The 22,737-nt window shown below is 41.7% G+C and overlaps 1 protein-coding gene across 1 annotated transcript in view; it reads left to right on the top strand.

Moving 5' to 3' along the window:
- Positions 1-22,737, top strand: part of PLXNB2 (plexin B2) — a 267,979-nt gene that overhangs the window by 187,084 nt on the left and 58,158 nt on the right. The window contains exons 5-13 of the mRNA XM_037387648.1: positions 1,066-1,248; positions 3,889-4,011; positions 7,771-7,871; positions 10,058-10,184; positions 11,953-12,103; positions 14,388-14,502; positions 15,248-15,350; positions 15,822-15,923; positions 21,808-21,900. Coding sequence (XP_037243545.1) covers positions 1,066-1,248; positions 3,889-4,011; positions 7,771-7,871; positions 10,058-10,184; positions 11,953-12,103; positions 14,388-14,502; positions 15,248-15,350; positions 15,822-15,923; positions 21,808-21,900 — 1,098 coding nt within the window. The remainder of the gene's footprint in view (positions 1-1,065; positions 1,249-3,888; positions 4,012-7,770; positions 7,872-10,057; positions 10,185-11,952; positions 12,104-14,387; positions 14,503-15,247; positions 15,351-15,821; positions 15,924-21,807; positions 21,901-22,737) is intronic.

The following is a 22,737-nucleotide window of genomic DNA, read 5'->3' as shown; positions in this document are numbered from 1 at the left end:
CAGATACTGTTCTTCAACTTATGACTATGTCTCTGAGAGGCAGTTTCCAGCATCTCTTGAATTTATGATGTTCTTCCCCACACGACCCTATTCCCAAGCCCTACTTGGGCATGCCATTCATTACTGCAGCCAACCCTAAACTGGCTTGAGAAATTGAATCATCTTAAAAATAACTCAGCCAGCTTTTAAGGAGGATGTCTTAATTCCCCAACCTGAGCAAGCTACGGACTTGCATAAGCAGTTGTTTGATCACAGCTTGAGAAGTGGTGTGCTGCAGTCCAGGGGCAGGAGTGAACAGCTGAAGAGATGGGGCATGGGAGTACCTCATGTTGGTATTGACCCATAACCCACACAGTAGGTCACTAGCACTGATAAGAAGCCAAAAGAACACTTTTCTGTTCCAGACACCAGCTCATTGCAGTACCCTGCATCTGAGATGAGCATCAAAGTTAGAAATCCTGAATGTGACAAGCGGAGTAGCTGTGGCTTCCGGCAAAAAGGAGGTGTGGATTTCAGATCAGAAACACAGTCTTGTTACCAAATATAGCAGGAAAGGCAAGGTGTGAATGAACTTCCTTCTGGTGGCACTCCCTGCAGCTCAGGATTAAAGCATAGTGAAGAGTGAATGTGTTGAAGTTCTCAAGACAGTTGCCAGTGGGTTGCTTTTTTATGGATAACAGCGAATTAAGAAACAAAATAGCATTAAAAAAAAAGTCTTCAACATAAAATTGGTCAATCTAATCTATATGACATGTTCATTTTAATTAAACAAACTGGTTACTTTTTAAACCGTGCTGCTATAATGAAATAAAAACAAAACAAAAAAAAAATGCTCTCCCCATGTCTCCTGGAAAGCGAAAGCATTGAAGCAGTTTGAAATTAGCAGGCTGCTTTCTGATTGCTGCCTTCTGGCTGGGGGAAAATGGCCAGACAATCCATTTCTCTTTCTACTCCTCTATGTCTGAAGGGTATTATACTGTCTGGTAATAGGGTTGCACTTCATTCTTAGCTAGGAATTAGTGATCTGAATGTTTAACACCGCTCTGTATTCCTGTTCCTTATTAGAATGCAAGCAAAAATTTCCCCTGTGGCTCCGAACACTTGCCGTACCTTTTGGGAAGTAAGAATGGTGTTATAGAGAAGCCGGTACTGCAAAAAGAAGGGATGAATCTTACGGCTGTCACTGTGGCTGTGGAAAATGGGCATACCGTGGCCTTTCTGGGAACGTCGGATGGTAAAATTCTTAAGGTAACAAACTAGACTTAAAAGACTGGAAGGTGTTTAAAAGGTCGTGAACCGTAGTGTAGCATACTTCTACTCTAAAAGTAAATGGGATTTATAAGATTGCATACCAGGAGCAAATTCTCTTGGAGCTTGGTATATTTAATTTCAAAGAAAAAACACATTATTTCTGATGTACCTCAGCTATCCATTTCATGGATTGAATTAGCATCACCTGAATGACACTTTTCCCAGAGGACATCTATTCAAGCCCATACTAGTTTAAGAGCAAGTTTTCATTTTGTAATCATTCTGGCCATTCAGTGGATAGTGATGGCAAAACCCAAGCTGGAGTTCTACTAAATTCTGACTGTGTGGTGTGGGGCTCAAGGGTTCACATGTTCGTGGTGTTAAAATGTCAAGACTGAAACGCCAAACACCTTCTTTTGCTTAAAGGGGAATGACGGCCATGTGCCACTACATGGTTTGAAATTTGAAGCTAAAACTGTTGGTTACCATAAGGGAAGACAATAAATTTGAATACCTTCAAGTGGAAAGGCTCCAAAATGAGGATTTAAATTTTACAGTGCTAAAATAAACCATTATTTACAAAAAAAGATATAAATAATAGCTGTTGTAAGCATTGAGCAGTTTCTTTTCATGGTTTTTATGCTTTGCTTTCTGCTTTTGATGCAGTGTACTTCAAACTGAAATGTTTTCCCTAATGTGAATTTGTGAATTTGAGTAAACACAGGATTTTCATTAATCATAGAATCATAGAATCACTTAGGTTGGAAAACACCCTTAAGACCATTGAGTCGAACTATTAACTTCACACTACCCAGTCCCACCAAAGGATGAACCCAAGTGGCACGCCTATATGTCATTTAAATACCTCCAGGGATGGTGACACAATCACTTCCCTGGGCAGCCTGTTCCAATGCTTGAGAACCCTTTCAGTGAAGAAATTTTTCTAATATCCAACCTAAACTTCCCCTGGCACAACTTGAGGCTGTTTCCTCTCATCTCATTGCTTCTTACCTGGCAAAAGAAACTGACACTCACCTTGCTACAGCCTCCTTTCAGGTATCAGTACAGAGTAGTAAGGTCCCCCCGAGTCCCATTTTTCAAGGCTAAACAGCGCCAGTTCCCTCAGCTGCTCCTTATAAGACTTGCTCTCTGTACCCCTGACCAGCTTCGCTGCCCTTCTCTGGACACGCTGCAGCATCTCAACATCTTCCTTGCAGTGAGGGGCCCAGAACTGCACACAGTATTCGAGGAGCAGCCTCACCAGTGCCCAGTACAGGGGGACAATGGCTTGCTTCCCTGGTCCTGCTGGCCACGCTGTTTCTGATACAAGCCAGGATGCTGTTGGCTGCCTTGGCCACCTGGGCACACTGCCGGCTCATGTTCAGCTGGCTGTCAACCAGCACCTCCAGGACCTTTTCCACTAGGCCACCTTTCCCTTTTTCCAGCCACTCTGCCCCAAGCCTGTAGCGCTGCGTGGGGTTGCTGTGACCCAAGTGCAGGACCCGGCACTGAGCCTTGTTGAGCCTCCTACCATTGGCCTCAGCCCATCGGCCCAGCCTGCCCAGACCCCTCTGCAGAGCCTGCCTGCCCTCAAGCACATCAACACGCCCCGGCCCAGCTTGGTGTCATCTGCAAACTTCCTGAGGGTGCCCTCGGTCCCCTCATCCAGATCCTTGATAAAGGCATTAAACAGGGCTGGCCCCAACACTGAGCCCTGGGGAACGGCACTTGTGACCGGCCACCAGCCAGATGTAACTCCATTCGCCACCACTCTCTGGGCTCGGCCAGCCAGCCAGTTTTTCACCCAGGGGAGGACATGCCTGTTCAAGCCATAACGGCCAGTTTCTCCAGGAGAATGCTGTGGGAAATGGTGTCAAAGACTTTACTAGAGTGCAGGTAGACAACATCCACTGCCTTTCCCTCATCCACTGAGTGGGTCACCTTGTCCTAGAAGGAGATGAGGTTCAGTAAGGAGGACCGCCTTTCGTGAACCCATGCTGACTGGGCCTCATCAGCTGGTTGTCCTGTACATGCCACGTGATGGCACTCAGGGTGATTGGCTCCATAAACTTCCCCAGCACTGAAGTCAGGCTGACAGGCCTGTTCTTCCCTGGATCCTCCTGCTGGCCCTTCTCGTAGATGGGCGTCACATTTGCTAACCGCTCCTGGGACCTCCCTGGTTAGCCATGACTGCTGATAAATGATTGAAAGTAGCCTGGGGAATGCATCCATGAGCTCCCTCAGTACCCTTGGGTGGGTCCCTTATGGCCCCATAGACTTGTGTGTGTCTAAGTGGTGTAGCAGGTCTTTAACCATTTCCCCGTGGATTAGGAGAGTTTCATTCTGCTCCTCATCCCTGTTCACCAGCTCAGGGGGCTGGGTACCCAGAGGACAGCTGGTCTTGCTATTAAAGACTGAGGCAAAGAAGGCATTAAGTACCTCAGCCTTTTCCTCATCCTTTGTCACTATGTTTCCCCCAACATGCAGTAAACCACAGATGGAGGGTCTCTTTAGCCCTCCTTTTGTTGTTAATGTATTTATAAAAACATCTTATTGTCTTTTACAGCAGTACCCAGATATAATGATATTTGGGGAAGAAAAGGAAAATTAATTACCTTTCTTTCTTCCATGAAACAGGTGTTCCTGTCATCCACTGCAACTGAGTACAGCTCTCTTACTATTGAGCTAAACAAACCCATAAAGAATGACCTGGTCCTTGACCAAACCCAAGAAAATCTGTATGTGATGACTACAGACAAGGTAATGTGTCCTGCTTGCATTAAGGACCAGGTCTGCTTTCACTTTCTCTGCAACTGTAGCTTTGTAATTTGTAAATTTCCCAGTTGTTCCTGGAAATTGCCCTGTTTGGTGGGGCTCCCCCTGCTCTGTGTGTATGAAGAACTTTCTCAAGTCTAAGCTCATGGACTAGATTGTTATGACTTGGAGAACTTACATCTGTGATTCTTAATATCTGTGATTCTTAGTAATTGGAAATGGGAAGTGAGTTCACCTCTGAAGCTCTCTTCTGGGGTGTGTGAGAAGGGAGAAGTTCAGATGTTTGGCACCAGCATGCTGCAGGGTCAGGCAGCCCTAGCACTTAGTGTCGTGGTGTCTATGGAGGGCCAGTGGATGCTTCAGCTGCCATCAGTCCTTTTCAAGAATACTTCAGGATTTGGGATGCTGGGGGCTGACATAATAGCATTTAAACATCTGTAAAACCACCAGGAGTTTTCATGGGTCTTGCTGTCAAAAACTAAGAAGCAATGCAGAGCATTACAACTTTGGAAAACACTTTTTTTCAAGCTGCTGCTATAACTGAGCAAGTGCAGCAGGAAAGGTTTGGTGGACTTTGCTACAAAAGGCACAGCCAGTCTTTTCTAGGTTCCCCTTCTCTGTACTGATGGGTGAGGCACAATGGATTTTTGTAAAGAAAGGAAGAAAAAAAAAGCAAGTAGGAGATGAGAGGGGTACCAGATTTCTCCTTCACCTCCAGCTGTAACCCTCTTCTGACACTTCTTTTTGTGGTGGCTGGAGCTGCCAGCCTCAGACGCATGGTTCAGCAGCTCTCCAGGACAGGATGGGTGACAGGCTGCAACTATCTCCAGCTCTGACAGTGACACGGAATGGGACGTGGGAGACGCTGTGGCAGCAGTAACACAGGGAGAATGGGGGGCTGTGAAAGCAGGGTATTTGGGGAAAACAGTAGGAGAAGAATGTTCTCTGTTTTGTAAAAGGATTAATATGAATTCCTGCCACGGGAATGTTATATTCTAGCTGAAGGTTTTCAGGCTAGAAGCCACATTGGAAAAAGTGCCAGATAAACGACTGATAAAGCATTTAATATGGCTGTGTGAGAGAGGTTTCCTCGGGTTTGGTGGGGTTTTTTTGAGTAGTTGATACTTTTCTCATTTGGCTTCTGTTCAGATTTTGAACAGAACTCCAACCTTCAGTGTTGTCCACAAAAGCCTGGGTGGCCTGGCACCCCATTTGACAAGCTGGCACATTGCTTAAAAGCCCATGAGGTCCCAGCCAGGCTGTGGCACGAGCTGCTGAGCAGTGTAAGAGATGGCAGCAACCTTGAAGGAAGATAAGCTTTCTGGTGACACACTTCTTGAACTGGTAGAATTTAGAAAGGCCACAGAAAAATTTTTCAGAGAAATATAATTGCATCTCTACAAAGTGTTTGAATTCAGAAAGCTGCCAATTTCTTCCAAAGAAAAGATTTCAATTTAATTTTTTTTCCAAGTAGCTCTCATAGACACTGTAGTTTCTGAATAATGTGAATAATAGTTTTCTTTTACAAAACCTGTTCAGCTTAAATATGAATAACTACAGTTGGGAGCTCTGTAATGGCATTACATTACTGTCATCTCCAGGAGTTAATTACAATGAGCAGCCCCACCCACTTTAGCAGCAGATGGAGAGGAGAGTGGAGGCCTTGGGAGCTGGGGGAAAGGAAGCGACGTAAGCGAGGGGAGAATGAATACTGAAACATGCACTTCTGGGTTAAGCGCAGCTAAGAGTTGTGGGAATAGAGTTATCAGAAACCTGCCCTGGGAGTTAAAGTGGTTTAGAGTTATTTAAAATAAGGTAAACAATAAAGGGCAGGCTAGCTGTACTGACAGGCATACTTACTACTAAGCTACCTGGCAGATGCAGCCTGCCTCAGCATTTGGAAATGAACTGCTTGGGCTCTGTAAGCGTTTGAGCAAAGTGAAAGTGATGATGTGGTGGGTGATAACTTCAAGCAGCCTTTAAAAAGAAATCAGTCTGAGAGAACTACAGGGAAGAACAATACAGGGGGTAAGAGCCATAGTGAGAAATAAGCCCTTGCTTTCCTGTTTCACTTCTCCGTCTTTTCCTCCCAGTTTCTGCCACTGTATCAATAGCAGTGGGTTGTTTTTTGAGCAAATGCTTTCAAAAGTCGGCTCCCTCCTCCCCATTCATCTCCCAGAGCTTGGGCAGAGATCAGGAGAAGCCCCTTGCAGCTTCTTGGGGGGCTTGGAAAGGAGCATAGCACCCCTGCTGTGCTCACACTGGTTCATTACAAGTGAACAACACTGGTAGGATCCCAAATTCCTTATGGTACGTACCATGCTGGGAGGAAAGCAGAAGCCTGTAGCAGTCACCTACCATGATCACTAGCTTATGTGCTTGTTTTAGCTTCTACCACTCTCTTTGATTAAGAGTGCCAATTAGAAAATCTCTTCTCTGCATTTTGAAGCTGGCTGTAAATGGAGCTGCTTTTTTAAAAAAAAATAATCTGTTAAGTTTACATAAAACTTGCAGAGACAGCAATCTCTAGGGCTTGTTTCTGCCTGCCCAAATTATGAAATAAATACTTTGTCATAAAAAAGCCATTCACTGGATATTAAATTACTCATGGGTACCACTTGGTGAAACAGAGTGCTAGTAGCCCATCTCCAGTTAGGCAAGAATCTTTGGAACAAGAGAAGGGAGAAAAGGTAAGCCTCTGTATTAATGAATGCAAGAGCACTACCCAATATTGATGTTTTCCTTAACTGAGTCAGCCTGAACTCTCTGAATGTGAAAGAAAAAGCCAAGTTCAGACTTTCAAAGTAGCTTTGTAATTGCCAGTCGTTTTAATTGAGATTATAAGGTAGAAAAAAGAAAGCTCACATCTCAATGTTACTTTTGCTAGAGTTCTTGCTCTCTTTAAAAGTAAAACACAGTCATCGACTGAAAGATGTATATCCCATTCTCCTCTGCACCATTTCAGCAGCGTAACTGAAAGAGATGGTTGTGTGCTGGCTCCTTTTTCTGAGCATTAAAGAAAGACAAAATTGTTTCTTCTCGGCACCAAAGGAAATCAAAACCAGAAGCTGTATATTTACTGGGAGACAGAGACATGAGAAGTGACGATGCTTTTTTCGCTGCTGATTTCTGTCATAATTATTTCCATTTTCTTTCATTAATGTATTGCATGGTGGAGAGTTACGCATGGAGAAGTGCAGTAACCCAAAGCACCCTGGCTGTCTCATACTTGCAGACTTTCTGAAACGCCTTTTCTGGCTAAAAGTGTCACTGATGGTTGCATTTCCAAACAATTTCATCTTCATGCAGTGATATGAGGGGATCTAGCCAGTACCAGGTAGCCTTTTGAAAGTATCCATCCTACAGTAGCTATTTCTTGAAAACAGAGCATTGTTGACGCAATTTCTGTAACGCAGATTTCCAGACGTAGCATAACTGGAGGAACTGAAAAGCTCAATTTTTGTAAGACTTGCTTATGATTCTTGATTATAACAATGTCCTATGTTACTTTAAAGAAAGATTAGAGAATATTGGAGTGAAAAAAAGCAGGAAAATTGTGTGAATTTGGACTTTATTAAGGGGGAAATAACCAGGCTCTGGTTTTGTATGTATTTCCTTAAAATCAAGCTGAGTTCTGGTCATAGTAATACAGGGTCAAGTCTGTACAACCCTGTCCACAAATGTTGGTGTCTCCTTGTGTTTTCTTCAGATTCGTTATGGTTTGCCTTACTTTTGGTTCTCCAGGTGCATCGGCTACCTGTGCAGGACTGCCACAAATATTCAGACTGTGAGAAGTGTGCTCAAGCAAGGGATCCGTACTGTGGCTGGTGTGTGAGAGAAGGCAGGTGAGTGCTGCTGGTGTTTTCTCAGGTGCAGGCAGTGGAATAGTGTAAATTTCGACACGTGCTGTGGGCTTCTGCTTGGCATAGTGATCCCAGCTCTTTGTACTTGGCCTTATGCTCCTGATAGTGATTTAATCTTATCACACAGACATTGATATCAATCTTGTGTGCACACAAATAAGTCCCCATTGACTTCTGCAGATTTGATTAGTTTGGGAAAATACATACTTCTGTGCTGCTACTGAAAATCAGTATACATCTTCTGACTGCATGTTCTATCACTCTCTGAACTGTAGAGTAAAATGTTTTCCCAGAAATTATGAGTGCTCCCTATTTAAAATCCAGAAAATACAGCATATATTTTAAGTACAGCAGAAAAGTGTAAAAAAGAACATGAAAGAAAAACCTGTTAATTTCTTAAGTATATAGCTCAAATGATGTTTTTATATAAACATCATCTATCAAGACATGGAGCTACACTGAACCCTTACCTAACTGTAGGAGAGCAGAAAGTGGCATTTGGTTAACTATCTGCAGAGGTTAACTGAATTAATATTCAAACACATGTAAACTAGGACAGCACTGAACAGCTCTGGTATGTCTCTTCTTTGCACTCTGCATTGATTGGAGTGGCATGAGGGAAGAGTGGTCCTGCAGCTCTCTTTTTGACTACTAAGTTAATTAACCCCTTGGCATGGGTGTTGGGAATTAGTGATTCTAAGTACTTGCTGTTGGAACAAAGGGGCTATTTAATTATAGTATGCAGATGAATTTCAGGCTTCTAGCTTCCTGTCTGAAAATGTGAACTGTCACATTAAGTTACCTATCAGCCTGATGTGTAGCCTAATATGGAGCACTGCAGAGAAACTTACACAGCACTTGCAGGTTTATGTAATACGCTGTAACTCGTCCAGCCTGTGTTTGCTGTGGGTGGAACCTGAGGATTTGGAATATACACCTCAAACTCCTCCTGGGCTGCTGGGAGTTGAAAGCTGTGTCATATATCGTACAAAAGGCAATTTTCCTTAGATTTCCCTTCAGGTTTCTGATATGATCATTGACCTCAATATCTCAAAATATTAATGGCCTCTGAGAACAGGCAAACGGGATTTTTTGCATTTGCTAGTATTTATTTCCAATGGGGAGAAAAAAAAGTGTTTGATTTCTAATGCTTTTCTTATCTGCAGCAAGTTCTGTCTCATGGTCACACACAGCACTTAATAGTGTGTTTAGGGATATGCTATATGAATGTAGACTCTGTATGTAAATTATATATTTAAGGGCAGTTTTACCAGAACTGTGCAGTAACTGCACTGTGTAAAGCCCCTGATGAGTTAATAGTCTTCTGCTACAGCAGCCAGAGATCCCACTGCATTTTCTCCTAAACTTTGCACAGAGTGGAAGGAATATGCATGAGACTGTCCCCACACACACACTTCAGCAAGCTTTTGTAGCCACATACACAGCTTCTGCACTGCTCTTCTTTCTGTCCTTCCTGTACTTGAGCTGGGAAAAGCTCTCAGGGGTTTCGGTGAGGCTGCACAACCACTGGTTGTCTTCCCGTAGCAGTAACAGTGCCCTGGCAGAGAGAGGTCTTAAAGTACTTACAGGAGTGAAATGAATGAAAACATTCGCTACAAAAGGAACATTCCTAGTGCTACAGCTTCACGGGAGCTTTCCACAAGCCCGGTGTCCCCAGCAATAATTCTCTGTTGCATTTTGCTCTCACAAGAGGGGTGTCTTATTACTGGCAACACGTAGGTGTCTGCCACTGGACTTGCAGAAAAAACAAACTGTGCCCACTCATTCAGGACTTTGTTATATATTACAATAAAGATTAATCAGCCTGGTTTCAGATGATCAGACAATGGCTCCATTGCCTGATGGCTCCTGTGCTAAATATTACTGCCTCTGTATGGAATTGGGTTGTCTAATCCAATGTGGTGTTCAAAATAGTATGGGCGTGTTTCCCCACTTGCTTTTGATATCTTAAACCATAAATACTTATTCCATCATGTATTCTATTAAAAATTCTCTAATAGCAACCTGAATAGTCATTATAAAAGCAAATGCCCAGTCATCTTGTGTTGTAATTTCAGGCTCTAATCCTGAAATTGTTGCGTAGTTCAGAGAAAGCAGAGTCCAGCTATAATATTGCTTTGCTTTGGGTTTTGTTCCTGTTTTGTCAGGTGCACAAAGAAGGCAGACTGTGGAACAGCCGATAAGGAGAACCACTGGCTGTGGAGTCCAAGCGGCACATGCATGACTGTCATTAGTGCAGACCCTCTAAATATGAGTCGCAGAGCCCCTGCTAAGGTATGGCAAGAAAATGCTTTCCCTACATGTTCTTGAAGCACATTGATGTGACTACCAGGAAGCTTAATATTTGCATTTCTTTATGCACAGTGGAGACTAAGAATAGGATCATGTTTTGGATATCTCAGTCTCTGGCATATCTCACAATGCTCTTTCTTGCCTGCTGTTTTTGCAGGCTGGTAGTTCATGTTTTCTTCGAAGAAATGCTCTTTTTGACCTTCTGTGTAAACCAAAATGATGCACTAGTATGGATGATAAAGCACTTACAATTATCTGAATATTATTAAAGTCTTGCACAATGTTGTATAACCCATAAAAAGTAATTGATAGGGGAGATTTCATGCTGCCCTTTCAGCTTACTTGAGCATAAACTTAAGTAAGCAGTGAAGCTATAAGCTGTTGCTTTAAAATCAGTGGTAGTTTTGCCTACACAGCAAAGTCTGTCTGGGTACATGAGGAAGGTAAATTCAGCATGCAAAATGACTCTGTGGCCACAAAACTGAGTGTTCACGGTGTGACCAGGGTCAGGGTGTCATAACTTGCTTGAACTCCAGATGAAGCATGCCAGTGCAGACTGAGGGCTTCCTGGGGCTGCTCAGCAAGTAAAATCAGTAAAATGGCTTTTAAGCCCTCTTAAGCAGAAATGAAGGGACTTTCATTCAAGTCGCTGTAATTCCATTCCTAAATGTTGTAAACAGCATTATATTAAAGACATTTTTATGTTGAATGAAAACATTACTAGAGTGTAACTAATCCACTTAAAATCCATACCTTCTCGTAGCTCAGATCTTGTCAACTTGTGTTGACAAGTCTCTGGTGTCTCATACGAGCATCTGAGGCCAAAACACCTAAAACCCAAAACCAGACTCAACTTCAAATGAGCATTTACATGCTGCCTGCAACATCACTAATGCCACTGTTTCCTCACGATTCCTTTACTCACCAGAAAATGTTGCAGCTCATAACATAGTGGAACAGTTTCAATGAGAAAGGGATGATTGTTATTTCTACTGGCAATGCAAAATGGAAAAAGTTAACCTGCATAATTAACACATCTGAAGCATTAAATAGACAGCATCCAAAATTGCAAGAAATCCATTAATTTCATCCAAAATTCATACTTTCCTTGCTAAGTTTTCCCATTTCATTTTGCTTTTAGTTTCACACATGCATTCTGTATTGGTAATTTTCTCAAGGACGTTAAGACCTCACCATCACTCAAGAATCCTTTTTCAGCAGTAAAGATAGATCTCAGTGGGTTTATTGGATGTACATTGAGTCTTGAGGAAGCCAATTTTTCTGTCAGCCCTTTCAAACTTCAGCTTTTCCAGCCCATCCAGCCTTGGTTTCATTATGCACTAGTAACACCTAAGGTTAATGTAATTTTAATTAAGTTTGTCAGGATTTCAGTGTTAACTACTGTGTTTACTGTTGCTAAACTGGATGCTGAGGACAAGAATAAAAGGCTTTGGGTGTGTCTGTACAGACATTTTTGTTCTGATCTAATGCATTGACAGGACAAGAGGGTTTTGTACCAGTCTAATTCGACATAGACCCAGCCTGGAAGAACTAGTAGAGGTACAAGAAAAAAAGATTAACAGATGGGAAGAAAGAAAAAATGAAAAGGAGAACCATCTGCTGTGATACTAGCCAAAATATCACCACTGACCAAAAAAGAAGAGCAGTTGACATTCTCTGACAATAAATCCTACCGGGTCTTGGTTAATTTCTTTCAAATATTTTACCTTTTTTTATATTTTGTTTCCAGGTGGAACTGACTGTAAGTCCATTGCCAGCTTTGACTCAGAGCGACCAGGTTTTGTGTACATTTGGTGAAACAACCCATTACGCTCAAGTAAAAGAAGGGGTTATTGTCTGTGATCCACCCGATATAATTCCTCCAACACCAAAATATCAAGGTAAAGAAGTATTACTTTATTTATATATCTATGTATAATAAAAGGAAAGAATGTAGCCTGCTGGTTCTAATGTGGTGCTCTCATACGAGCTGCATACAAGTGTTTTTTTCCTCTTCCAGTCCCTTTCCCCAGATAGTCTGTTGCTGAACTGTCCTGTGAAAAATTAAAAAAAAAAAAAAAAAAGATTTGTTCAAATTTTTCCCATTGCTATATTTACAAGCTGTAGCATTCACAGTGTTTCTACCAGGAACCTGAAACAGGAGACTGGCAGAGGTGTATGCACAGAGCCAGAGTGGTGCTATTCTGTGTTCCAAACAAACAAAACCCAGCTACTCTAATCTTACCCTTATCATTCTTGAGTTGTGGAAGATACAAAGTTTTTCTCTTGATGTCTTAGTTTTGCCCTAGTCAGCTGTAGTTCAGTGACTTGTTTTCTGGTCCATGTCAAAGGCTGTCCTTTCTCTCGTAAAGCCTTCTGGCCTCTTCTATGTGCCCTCCAGCTTCTGCAAAAGTAAGACCAGTGGAAAAAGATGTGATCATATAATTAAAGGCTGTATCATTGTTCTGAACCGCTGATTATATGCTTAAGGTCTGTTGCCAACCATAATTCTTGTGCTATTTCCTAGACAGTTCTTTAAGTTCATACATCATGATGCATAAACACATGGAATAAAACTGTTAACACAGCACTGTTTATTATGTATCAAGTTTAAAAAAACAAAAAGAAAAACCCAAAAAAACAAGTGGTCTTGGAGCTTGCAGGGGTACCTGTGAGGATATCCCTTTTATATGTATAACAACAGCCATGAACTGTCAAAGCAATACTTAGAAGTACTTTTTAAGATAAGTTTCAATTTTCTTAAGACTGAAACTGGTCAAAATCTAGTTTTATTTGCAGGAAAAGTAATGAAGGTAAAATCTCACTCTTAAACTGGCTGGGGTGTTTCACAGTATCAGATTATGCTAATCGTTAAAGCAGCACTCTGTTATTTAAGGCCAAATCACATTCCCTAAACATTTTGTAAAGCAGGACATAAAGCAACCAGGTTGATAAACATGACATCTTGATATCTTCCAGCATAAAATATGCAACTAGAAGCCTGTTAGGGATGGCATTAGAGTAACCAAGTCACCTAGAAATAATACGTCTCTCTGAGTTCGTTGAACAGGGACCCATCTGAAAGGGTGTCCAAAAGTAATATAAATATGCTCAGAAGCTTGGCAGACACTTCAGAAGAAGGCAGATGGTTATGAACACAGGCAGTGGTTCCTGGCAGCATGTGACAAAAAAGTCCTGAGCCATCCACTTACTGTTAAGTAATCCTATTGAGTTTGGAAAAGTCTGGGTTACTTCAGTTGTGGTTGGTTCCAAAGGGACTAGGATGTATCTAGAGAGGAAGGATGCTTTTTTGCAGTCCTGTTGTTAGGAAATCCCCTGGCGTTCCTACCAGTCTGAAATATTCAAGGGGACCCAGTGCAAGCAAAGGTGACTTCCGGCCACGAAGCTGATGGTCTTCCAAGAACCTGTTGAAGGAAAGCAGAGTTTGAAATTGCTCAATATCTTGTGAAATAGCTTGTCACAAGGGCTCAATGATTTCTGCAAAAGGTATTTCAAACAGCTTTGCTGAGGAAAGCACCAGTTTCTGACGATAAATTTTCCATTCTTAGTTCAGTAATAATCCAGATGAGAAGTACATTTGTGGAGAAACCATGTACAGTGAACTGAAGATCACAAGTGCCTGTGGTAACTTAGCTTTGCAGGCCCTGTTAGGCATTAACCACAATGATCACTTGCTTTAATTCACATGATGATGACAGTTTTAATCCACGAATGAAAGAAGTAATTTTACATGCAGACATATTCATATTTAAGAAAATGTTTTATTTAAAATGACTGTTCTCATGCCAGTTTTCATCTGTATTCAATTATCTCCTTTCTCAGTTTTCCTTGTTCTTCTAGACTTTTTAAAATTCTAGCATGATGATAGCACCACTGAGAAACACTTCCATAAAACTAAGCTATTCTGTGATTTTGCTTCTTCTCTTTATCTCATCTCGGCTTTTCTTCTGACAGCCACGTGCTGAAAATTTTGTAAAGCTTAAAAAGACAAAACAGAGCTTATAGATATAAAGTCTAACAGGTCATGAGATCTGGAGCGTCAACAGTATTGTTAAATATTTGCTTATGTGCTGTAAAATAACAGAAGTATTATCATTGTATTATTCAGCTCAAGAGCTAAAGAATTCCACCACCACTTAGATAATTCTTTTTCTTTCGTGATAGATCATGTTTCAGTTCCACTTCAGTTAACTTTTGAAGAGAACAAGGTATTTTTTGCGTCACATACTTACCCTTTTTATGACTGTGAAGAAGCAATGAATCTTTTTGAAAATCAACCGTAAGTACTTCAGCTTCTTAACTTAGGTGTTTAGATCCTGTAGCATGGTGTTTCAGTTAACTGGCAGCTGAGTTGCTCAACCATTTCATAATTAAGGCTTTAGCCCTCTCAAAATCTAATGTCCAAATCCTTTTTCTTACATTTTAATGGAGCTTTTAAAAGGTTGAAGAGCAGCAGGTGAGCCGGTAACGTAAAACACGTGGAAAAGGACTATTCATGGCACATATAATTAAAGGCTAGTTTATTGGGTTGCCATTTCTGTAGCTGCTAATGTATCTGCAGGTGAGCTCTGCGGACATCTGCTTACCTACTTGTTCCCTCAAATGATGAATTGGTGCTTTGGGTTGTGGTGCATTCAAATAGGACAGTCAAAGCTGGCTCTGCCCCCATCATCTGCCCTGCTGAGGTGATGCTGCCCCGGGGCAGGCGCAGCCAGCCCACAGCCCGCTTTGTTCATCCTTGTGTATGAAGGTTGATCAAGATCATTTCCAGTCATCTCAGACTCGATCTCAAAGTTTGTGCGAGATGCTGTAGTTTTCTGATCCTTGCTCAAATATTTAAGGGAGAAATTAGCTTTTGGGGGTTCTCGAACTGTTCTTACTATGAATTTTTCAGCTTAAAATAGTAAGGACACTATAACAGATTGATCTAGCCTCCATGAATAAAGATGGAATTTCATTTACTTTTTTTGTCAACCGGGGAAAAAGCCTGACAGTTTGTCATGACTATCATGTTATATTTGTAGATGCTATTCCTGTGCAAGCAATAGATGGAATTGCCAGTGGGACTGGAAGAGACATATCTGTGAAGAGTCCTCTTCAGTACAGGATGTGATTAAACAAAATATGGTAATGTTTAAAAATAAGATTATTAGGTTTTTATTAGAACACTTCTGTATTTTCTTTACTTTCTCTCTCGTATCAGTTGGTTGAATTAGGGATTTTAAAATTATTCTAAAGTTAACTCCAGAGTGTAAGGTGGGTTTTTTTAGTGACAGTGCGGGGGTGGGAATTTAAGGGTGTGATTGAGGAGGGGCAGTGAGACTGAATAACTCCTGAAAGGATATTTTTGTTCCTTTTACTATTTTGCTTCAATGGGAGGAACAAGATTTCAAGGCTGAGAAAGATAATCACCCACAGCTTTGACATATGCTGCAGTCATTTTTAGCATGTCTAATTTGAAAGGGTGTAATCAAATCTGTCACTGTATTTTAAGCATGAAGTTCTTCAGAACAATCATTCCATTGTCCGAAGGCCATTGGAGCTTGTTGTGATAAGACTTTTTATTTGGAATAACATATAAAATGTTTCTCTCACCAGGAAGAAGAATGCCCACAGTTTCTAAATCCTAACCCTCCAATAATACCTATGGAGTACCGAACGACGGTGTATTTCGAGGGAAGACATCTAGCTTATTATCGGGTAAGAAGATTAATTCAGTGCTAGCTGTCGTTTGAATTCCACTTAAACTGCAGCCCACACCCCTAAACTAGAGCATTAGTTTGTGTTCCTTGGAGATCCTGCTCATAACTGTTTTTAAAGAAGGAAGAGAGCTACATGCTCAAGTTTGATATAATATTGGTTACTGTAGTAGAGTCATCACCAAGACAGAACCAGAGCTCGACAAAATATTTTAACTACTAGGTGTTGGGGGGGTGGGGGGAGTTTAAAGAGTGTAAGTTGAACCTACTGAAACACCTGACAATTATTTTTCATCTAATGAAATGAGAGAAGATTTAGGAATTGTGAATGTGTCTTTTCTTTTTTCTAATTAAATACTGGGGTATTTTTGTTCTAGAATGACATCACTTTTGTGCTTAATTCAGTTCTAATTTTTCAAACAAAAAAATGCACTCAGAAATTAAATGGTTCTTAGTGTGAAATGCACTCAGAAATTAAATGGTTCTTAGTGTGAATAAAACAATCTTTTACTTTTCTTTTTGTGTGTGTGCGACCATCAAACCAGAGATCAGGTATTTTCTTAGATGTAGCAAGGGTTTCTCAGTACTTGCTTCCAGAAAGTAAATTACAAAGCTTCTAAGAAGCCAGACTTTGACTTCAAGCTTTTAATTGTTTTATAACCCAGACAATGCATACAATTTTATTGTTACTTTGATAAAAATAAAGTTTAAACCTCACTTCTTTAGGTGATAGCTCAAGTATTGTTCTATTACTATTGTTTGTTTCTGTGTTGTCTTTGTGTAAATGTGAATTGATGATAAGATACACTGGAGATTGCATCGATTGCTTTAACTACCAGCCATCTGTCCAGGGAAAGGAGGCTCTTGGGTTTTGAGGGTGGGTTGGTTTTTTTTCCCTTTCTCAAATTGAAGTACTGTACAGCTTATGACGTCCTTCTATCACCTCTGCTGTGCCTGCCAAGGGGTGAAAAAGGGTGAACAGGTCTGGGGAGTAATGTAAGAGAGATATTCAGAGAAGGGTAAAAAGCAACCTGCAGGCACTGCAATCATATGAAGTGTATCACTACACAATACATATAGCAAGACCATGCTATACAAACATATGTTCAAAAATAAACATTTTTGCTTGAAGACCTTAAAATATATGTAAGCAAAGAAAAGCAATTTGGTGAATTTGGTCTGTTCTCTGAGATGCCGGGACAGGTCCTTGGTAGGATATCTGGCTGTATGCAAGATGTGGCTCACAAAACTTGTCTTAAAGGCCACAGCTAGCTCTGCTAAAAATGGACAAGTATTTCAAAGAATTTACTCACATTTCTGTTGTTTAACATTGTGAAGAGCTGTTTTTCTGCACAAGAGGAAAATCTTTCCCTGCTCACTTGATGTAAGTGGAAGTACCCCTTCTCTGTCAAGAACAAGTTCAGGGCAGATGCATAACCTAGATATGCTGGATTTGACTTCCAGAGGACCTTTTTCCTCCAAGGAGAAACAGCAGCAGGAACCCAAAACCTCCTTCATCTAGTTTATCATTCTGTGAATAAGCACTTTAATCTTTCTGAACTACTAGTAGAGGAAAGGGAATGAAAAAGCTTCTGTCCTTTTTTTTTTTTTTCTCTGTAAGGTATCAATTACATTTAAGAAAGGCAGAGATGTATCCTGTGGATTGAATGCCCTGTCATGGGCAGCAGCGTTTAATGGTTTGCCTACAGACCAGACTTAGTATGCATTTATTTAACTTGGAACCGGGAAGGCTTACATGGAATTCAAGTCTCTGTAAGAAGCAAGATGAATGCATAGGCCCTAGGCTGGAGTTTTGCTGGAGAGCAATAAGTGTCACGTGATTTCAGAATAATTTTTCTTAGGTGAGAACAATGAGGGAACACCATCTCTGTCATGGGAGCAGCTCCATACATCCTGATACAGAGATGCATTTTTAGGCCAAAATAATAATGCTTTCAGTGCCAGGACTTGAACAGGCACACACAGTGACTACAGCTGTAGATACAGACCTCTAAGTATATGCAAAAGCGATAAATAAGGCATGAAATAGTTGTAATCTTACAGGCACTTATGCCTGTGGGGTCATGCTACCTGAAGCAGTTACTTTGTTTACTGAAAGTTCATTTGAGTAAGGACATAACCTACATTCAGCCTCTGGTAAACATCTCATGGAGGGCAAGGTGGCTCAGGAGAAGCCATGGACGGATATTTTGTATGGGTTGGCCTGCAGCCTAAAAGCAAAACAGCACAAGGCTTCTCATGTGGAACGATTTTGCCACAGGATATGCTGGGCATTACAGTGTGTTTGGAGCTAGCAGCCATGCAGCTATGAGCACGTTTGAAGTCTTTCTTGATTAAGACATTGGTATATATCCATTTTTCTCCTATTTTCCTTGCCTAAATTCTTGCTTAGAAAAAGCAAAAATGAATGTTCTGTTACACTTTGAACTACTAACTCTATTATCTTGGCTTAATCCGTGCTTTGCTTAAAAGAGCAACACACAACCTGCTTTGTCATGGGTGACTAAGTACACTAGCCAACATTATGCATGTAGCATCGCTGTTTCTAGGTGGAGATCAGCAGTGAAGGTTTGGGTTTACTCAGTGAGTAGGAGAGGTGGATGGGTTCTAAAATGGCTGTTGCAGAACAGAAGGTGGAAGAATAAGCTCACACGTTTAGCATGCACCTCTTAACCTGTGAACCCTTACAGTACAATGAATAAACCTCCTCATAAGGGCTTCCCCTGGGGGGGAATAGACTAAAAGAGGAGCAGCTGTTGACTGGTTTTCTGCCCCTCCTTCCTACTGAAATTCTTTCAGTAGAAAGGAGAAGTAAATCCAAGCCATTGTAGTTTTCTTGGGAATAGCCTTAACCAGGACAAGCGGTTGAGAAGAAAGTTTAGTACTGATCAGTCATATTGCATGCAACTTCTGAGAGGTATTCTCTGAGTCCTTGAAAGATTGGCACAGTAGAAGACACAGGTGTACCAGCATCAAGATAATCTTTTTAGCCCTCCAAAGATTTTTATTAAGAGTAATTTCCCATTTGGATTTGTCTTTGTCACGTGTATCTGATGTGTAACCCACTTCCCAGTGTTTGCTATGTGTCTCTGCTTGCACCCAGACTGCTGAACGTGAGCTCTGTGGTCTTCTGCTCAAGAGACTGGCATAGCAACTCCTGATTTCAGTTCACTCCAGGTAGCAGATGTCGCATTACACCAAAGCTCCCTTTCCCTCCCTCCTGTTAAGCATGTGGGAAAGACTTCATGCAGCAGCAGCAGAATTTGAACACTTTTGAAAAATACATGATGTATTGAGATATACAGAGTAGGGAAAGCGAGGTAATGTTCCTCAAAATAGAGATTCATAAGGCTTTAAAACTTGCAGTATGTAGATGTTTTCTGTACAGCAGAACAGGCTGTAAAACTTTCAGAAAAGGCTTTTCAGAGCTCAGTCAGTAGCTTATTTTTTTTTATTCAGCTTCTGAGAAGGAAGAAGTAAAAAATCTGTTCCCCTCTGACATAAACCTCCTAAAGACTAGTAGGCCTTTACCTGGTTAAAGCGCATGCTCCTCCTCAGCCCCAGCCTTGGGGGGCTCTTGGGTCTGCTGCCAACCTGTTACAGTGAAGGTGCAATAGGAAAGGTTTCCACAGCACCAATTGGGTAAACCTAGTGGCCTGTAAGTTACCAGCGATTCCAGCATTGAAGAAGTAGCTACAAGTAAACAGTATAAGATGCTCATACGTAGAGGAATGAAGGCAGTGGGCTGATTGACATTGATAACATGCAGCTGTGGCCTTGCTTCAATGGCAGTGGGTTGATTGACATGGACAATGTGCAGCTGTAGCTCATTCCCACTAAGTGGTTAAATAGCCCTGTGGAGCATGAAAGAGGAGGCTGGATGGAGGAGGAGTCTGCAGAAGAAAGAATCCAGTAGCAGGAGGAGTGTGGTCTGGTCTGGTCTCATCTCGGGAGGATGGAGAAACAGCTTGGATAGTAGAATCTGACTCATGATAAAGCCTTTTTGCAGCTTGCTAGTTTTGTTAGTGCTGTGACAATTGGTGCCCCATCTGAGGGAAACTGATTTGGACTTGAACTACAACACTCATACATAAGGCTTGGATTACAGCAGGAGATAGCTTACCCTTGGAGCAGGAAAGAGTAATCAAGTAACCATTGGGGTTTTTTGCCACATTCTCCAAGACTCGAGGAGCTCTGGACAAAAGCAGGGACTAGTTTTTTACATCCACAGAAGGCATCAAAGTGAAGCTCTCATGAAGTTCAACAAGGTCACTGGCAAGGTCCTGCACCTCAGTGGGGGAAACGCCCAATATCAATATGGGTTGGGGGATGAATGGATTAGGAGCAGCCCTGAGGAGAAGGACTTGTATGGATACTTGTGGATGGCAAATTAGATAGGAGGCAGCAATGTGCTCTTGCAGCCCAGAAAGCCAACCATATTCTGGGCTGTGTCAAAAGAAGCATGGCCAGCAGGTCAAGCGGGCTGATTATTTTCCTTCACTCTGCTCTCATGAGCCCCCACCTGGAGTACTGCATCTAGCTCTGGGGTCCCCAGAACAAGAAAGACAAGAACCTGTTTGAGCAGTTCTAGAGTAGGGACATGAAAACTATCAGAGGGCTGGAGCACCTCTCCTGTGAAGACAGGCTGAGAGAGCTGGCGTAGTTCAGCCTGGAGAAGAGAAGGCTCCAGGGAGACCTTCTTGCAGCCTTTCAATATATAAAGGGGCTTATAAGAAAGAGAGACTTTATTAGGGCTTGTAGTGACAAGAGACAACAGTTTCAAACTGAAAGAGGGTAGGTTTAGATAGGATATGAGGAAGCAATCTTTTGTGATGAAGGTGGTGAGACGCTGCAACAGGTTTCCCAGAGAAGTTGTGGATGCCCCATCCCTGGAAGTGTTCAAGGTCATGTTAGACGGGGCTTTGAGCAAGATGTCCTCACCCATGGCAGGGGTGTTGGACTAAGGAGTTGAAGGTCCCTTCCAACCCCAAGCATTCTATGATTTTATAAAGGTGAGAGTGGTCTTATCCCCCAGTGGGTTCTGGTTTCATAAGGCTATCAACAATACTATCTGAAAATATCCTTGCTACTTGTTTCTTTCTCTGGTTCTTCTGTCAAAGATGTTAGTGTAGCTGACCTGTGGGCCACAGCAGAAGAATCACCCAGTGCGGAAGCAGCATCATGGGGTGACGTGTTTGGTTTTTAGCCAACTCAGTTCCTTGACTTAATCACAGAACAGATGAGCTGAGAGTTTTGCCAGTGCGGTGCAGGCTGGTACGTGCTGCAGCCTACAGGCAGGAACGAGTGGGTTTAGGGCCTAGGGAGAAGAGAGGGGTAAGAAGGTGTGTAGGAGGCAGGAATACCCTTATGCTCGTGCTGCCATCAAAGACTGTCCTGCGAAAACACAGCTGGACTCATGGTGAGACAGGAGAAACAAAGCTAGCAAGCTCTGAGAGATATTCAGTTCCATTTCCCATCCAAATCTTGCATTCCTGCTCTGCCCAGGATCCCTACAGAGAGCTCACACAGCTCTGTTAATAACACGTCTGATGTGTGAAGCCATCCAGTATTCACATCTCTTGGCTTTTTCTTATTTCTCCCTGAAATGGAGTTCTAGACGTGTTCTTGTCTTATTAGTACTGTTTGGTGCTTCCACCGCTAATGAATGTTGGAGGGGTGCAGGAAAGTAGCAGATTGCGCTGGCTTGGTGTTTCACTAGCTTTGTTTTAGAAGATGACTTTAACTGGTTAGTCTTCTCCATTTGGTCTTATTACTTCCAGTGCTGAACAGAATATTGCCTGGTGATATTTTATAATGCTTGATGATGCTATACAAATTCTAAGCTGAATGTTTCTCTTCCATAGGAGAAAAAATTTGTGGTTGCAAACAGCCAGTTTGAATTTGAAGCTCCTGTTGATGAATCACTTGAAGGAAAATTTTCATTCATGAGTAAAGAGGTAAATGCAAAATTACGATTCCCCTACCAAATATATTCAGTTCTTATACTCCTGTTCCAGTGTCTGTGTGTGTCCAGAAATATACAGGTAATAGTTTCCCTTAGAGAAGAAAGTGACCTCTGATAGAGATTCTTCTTTGGCAGCAGCAAAGGCAGCAACTTTGGCTCAGAGCTCCTGGGGTCTCCCTTCAAAGCCTTCGATCTTTCTCCTTTATTTCTCTATGTAATCCATGTGTTCATTGAACTGTGCCTGGAGAAATTCGGGACTATTATTCTTCTGTTCTTCCCTTTTTATGAAATCTGGTGAAATCATTGAGGATAAAAGATAAGAATTTCAGAGCTCTCCCTCTCCACACTCCAATTCATTATCTTTCCCATTTTACATCTGTAGAAATGGGAATGGTAACAATATGTTGTTGTTTGGCTACTTACTAGCTATGCTTCCTTCACTCTGGTTTATTTTAAAGAGAAAGGAAATAATAGTTTTTACAAATAGTCTATTTACAAAGCTCAAAGTTGGACTCACAAATGTTATGCTGGCTTTAACCTTTATGTCTTATATGCTTACTAACAGAGTAGTTCTGAGAACTAATTAGGTTTTATGCAGCATTTGAGCCAGACACAAAGTATTTGCTTTATAAAGCCATTACATTATTTTTTTTTGCTCGTTTTCCTTCCTACTGGGTTTTATTGCTCCTGTCTTTCAACAAGAGCAGAAGCTTATGTCTTGGAGCATGTGAACCTTGTGCTTTGACTATAACGAGGGGGTTGCACTGCAAAAGATGCAAGAGATTTCCCCTCCATGTGGTGCAAGTCTGGCATGTCCACAGAAGTAATG

The sequence above is a fragment of the Falco rusticolus genome, chromosome 5 (genome assembly GCF_015220075.1).
Source record: "Falco rusticolus isolate bFalRus1 chromosome 5, bFalRus1.pri, whole genome shotgun sequence".
NCBI lineage: Eukaryota > Metazoa > Chordata > Aves > Falconiformes > Falconidae > Falco > Falco rusticolus.
Note: the sequence above shows the minus strand (reverse complement) of the source record. Positions and strands in the feature narration are given on the sequence as shown.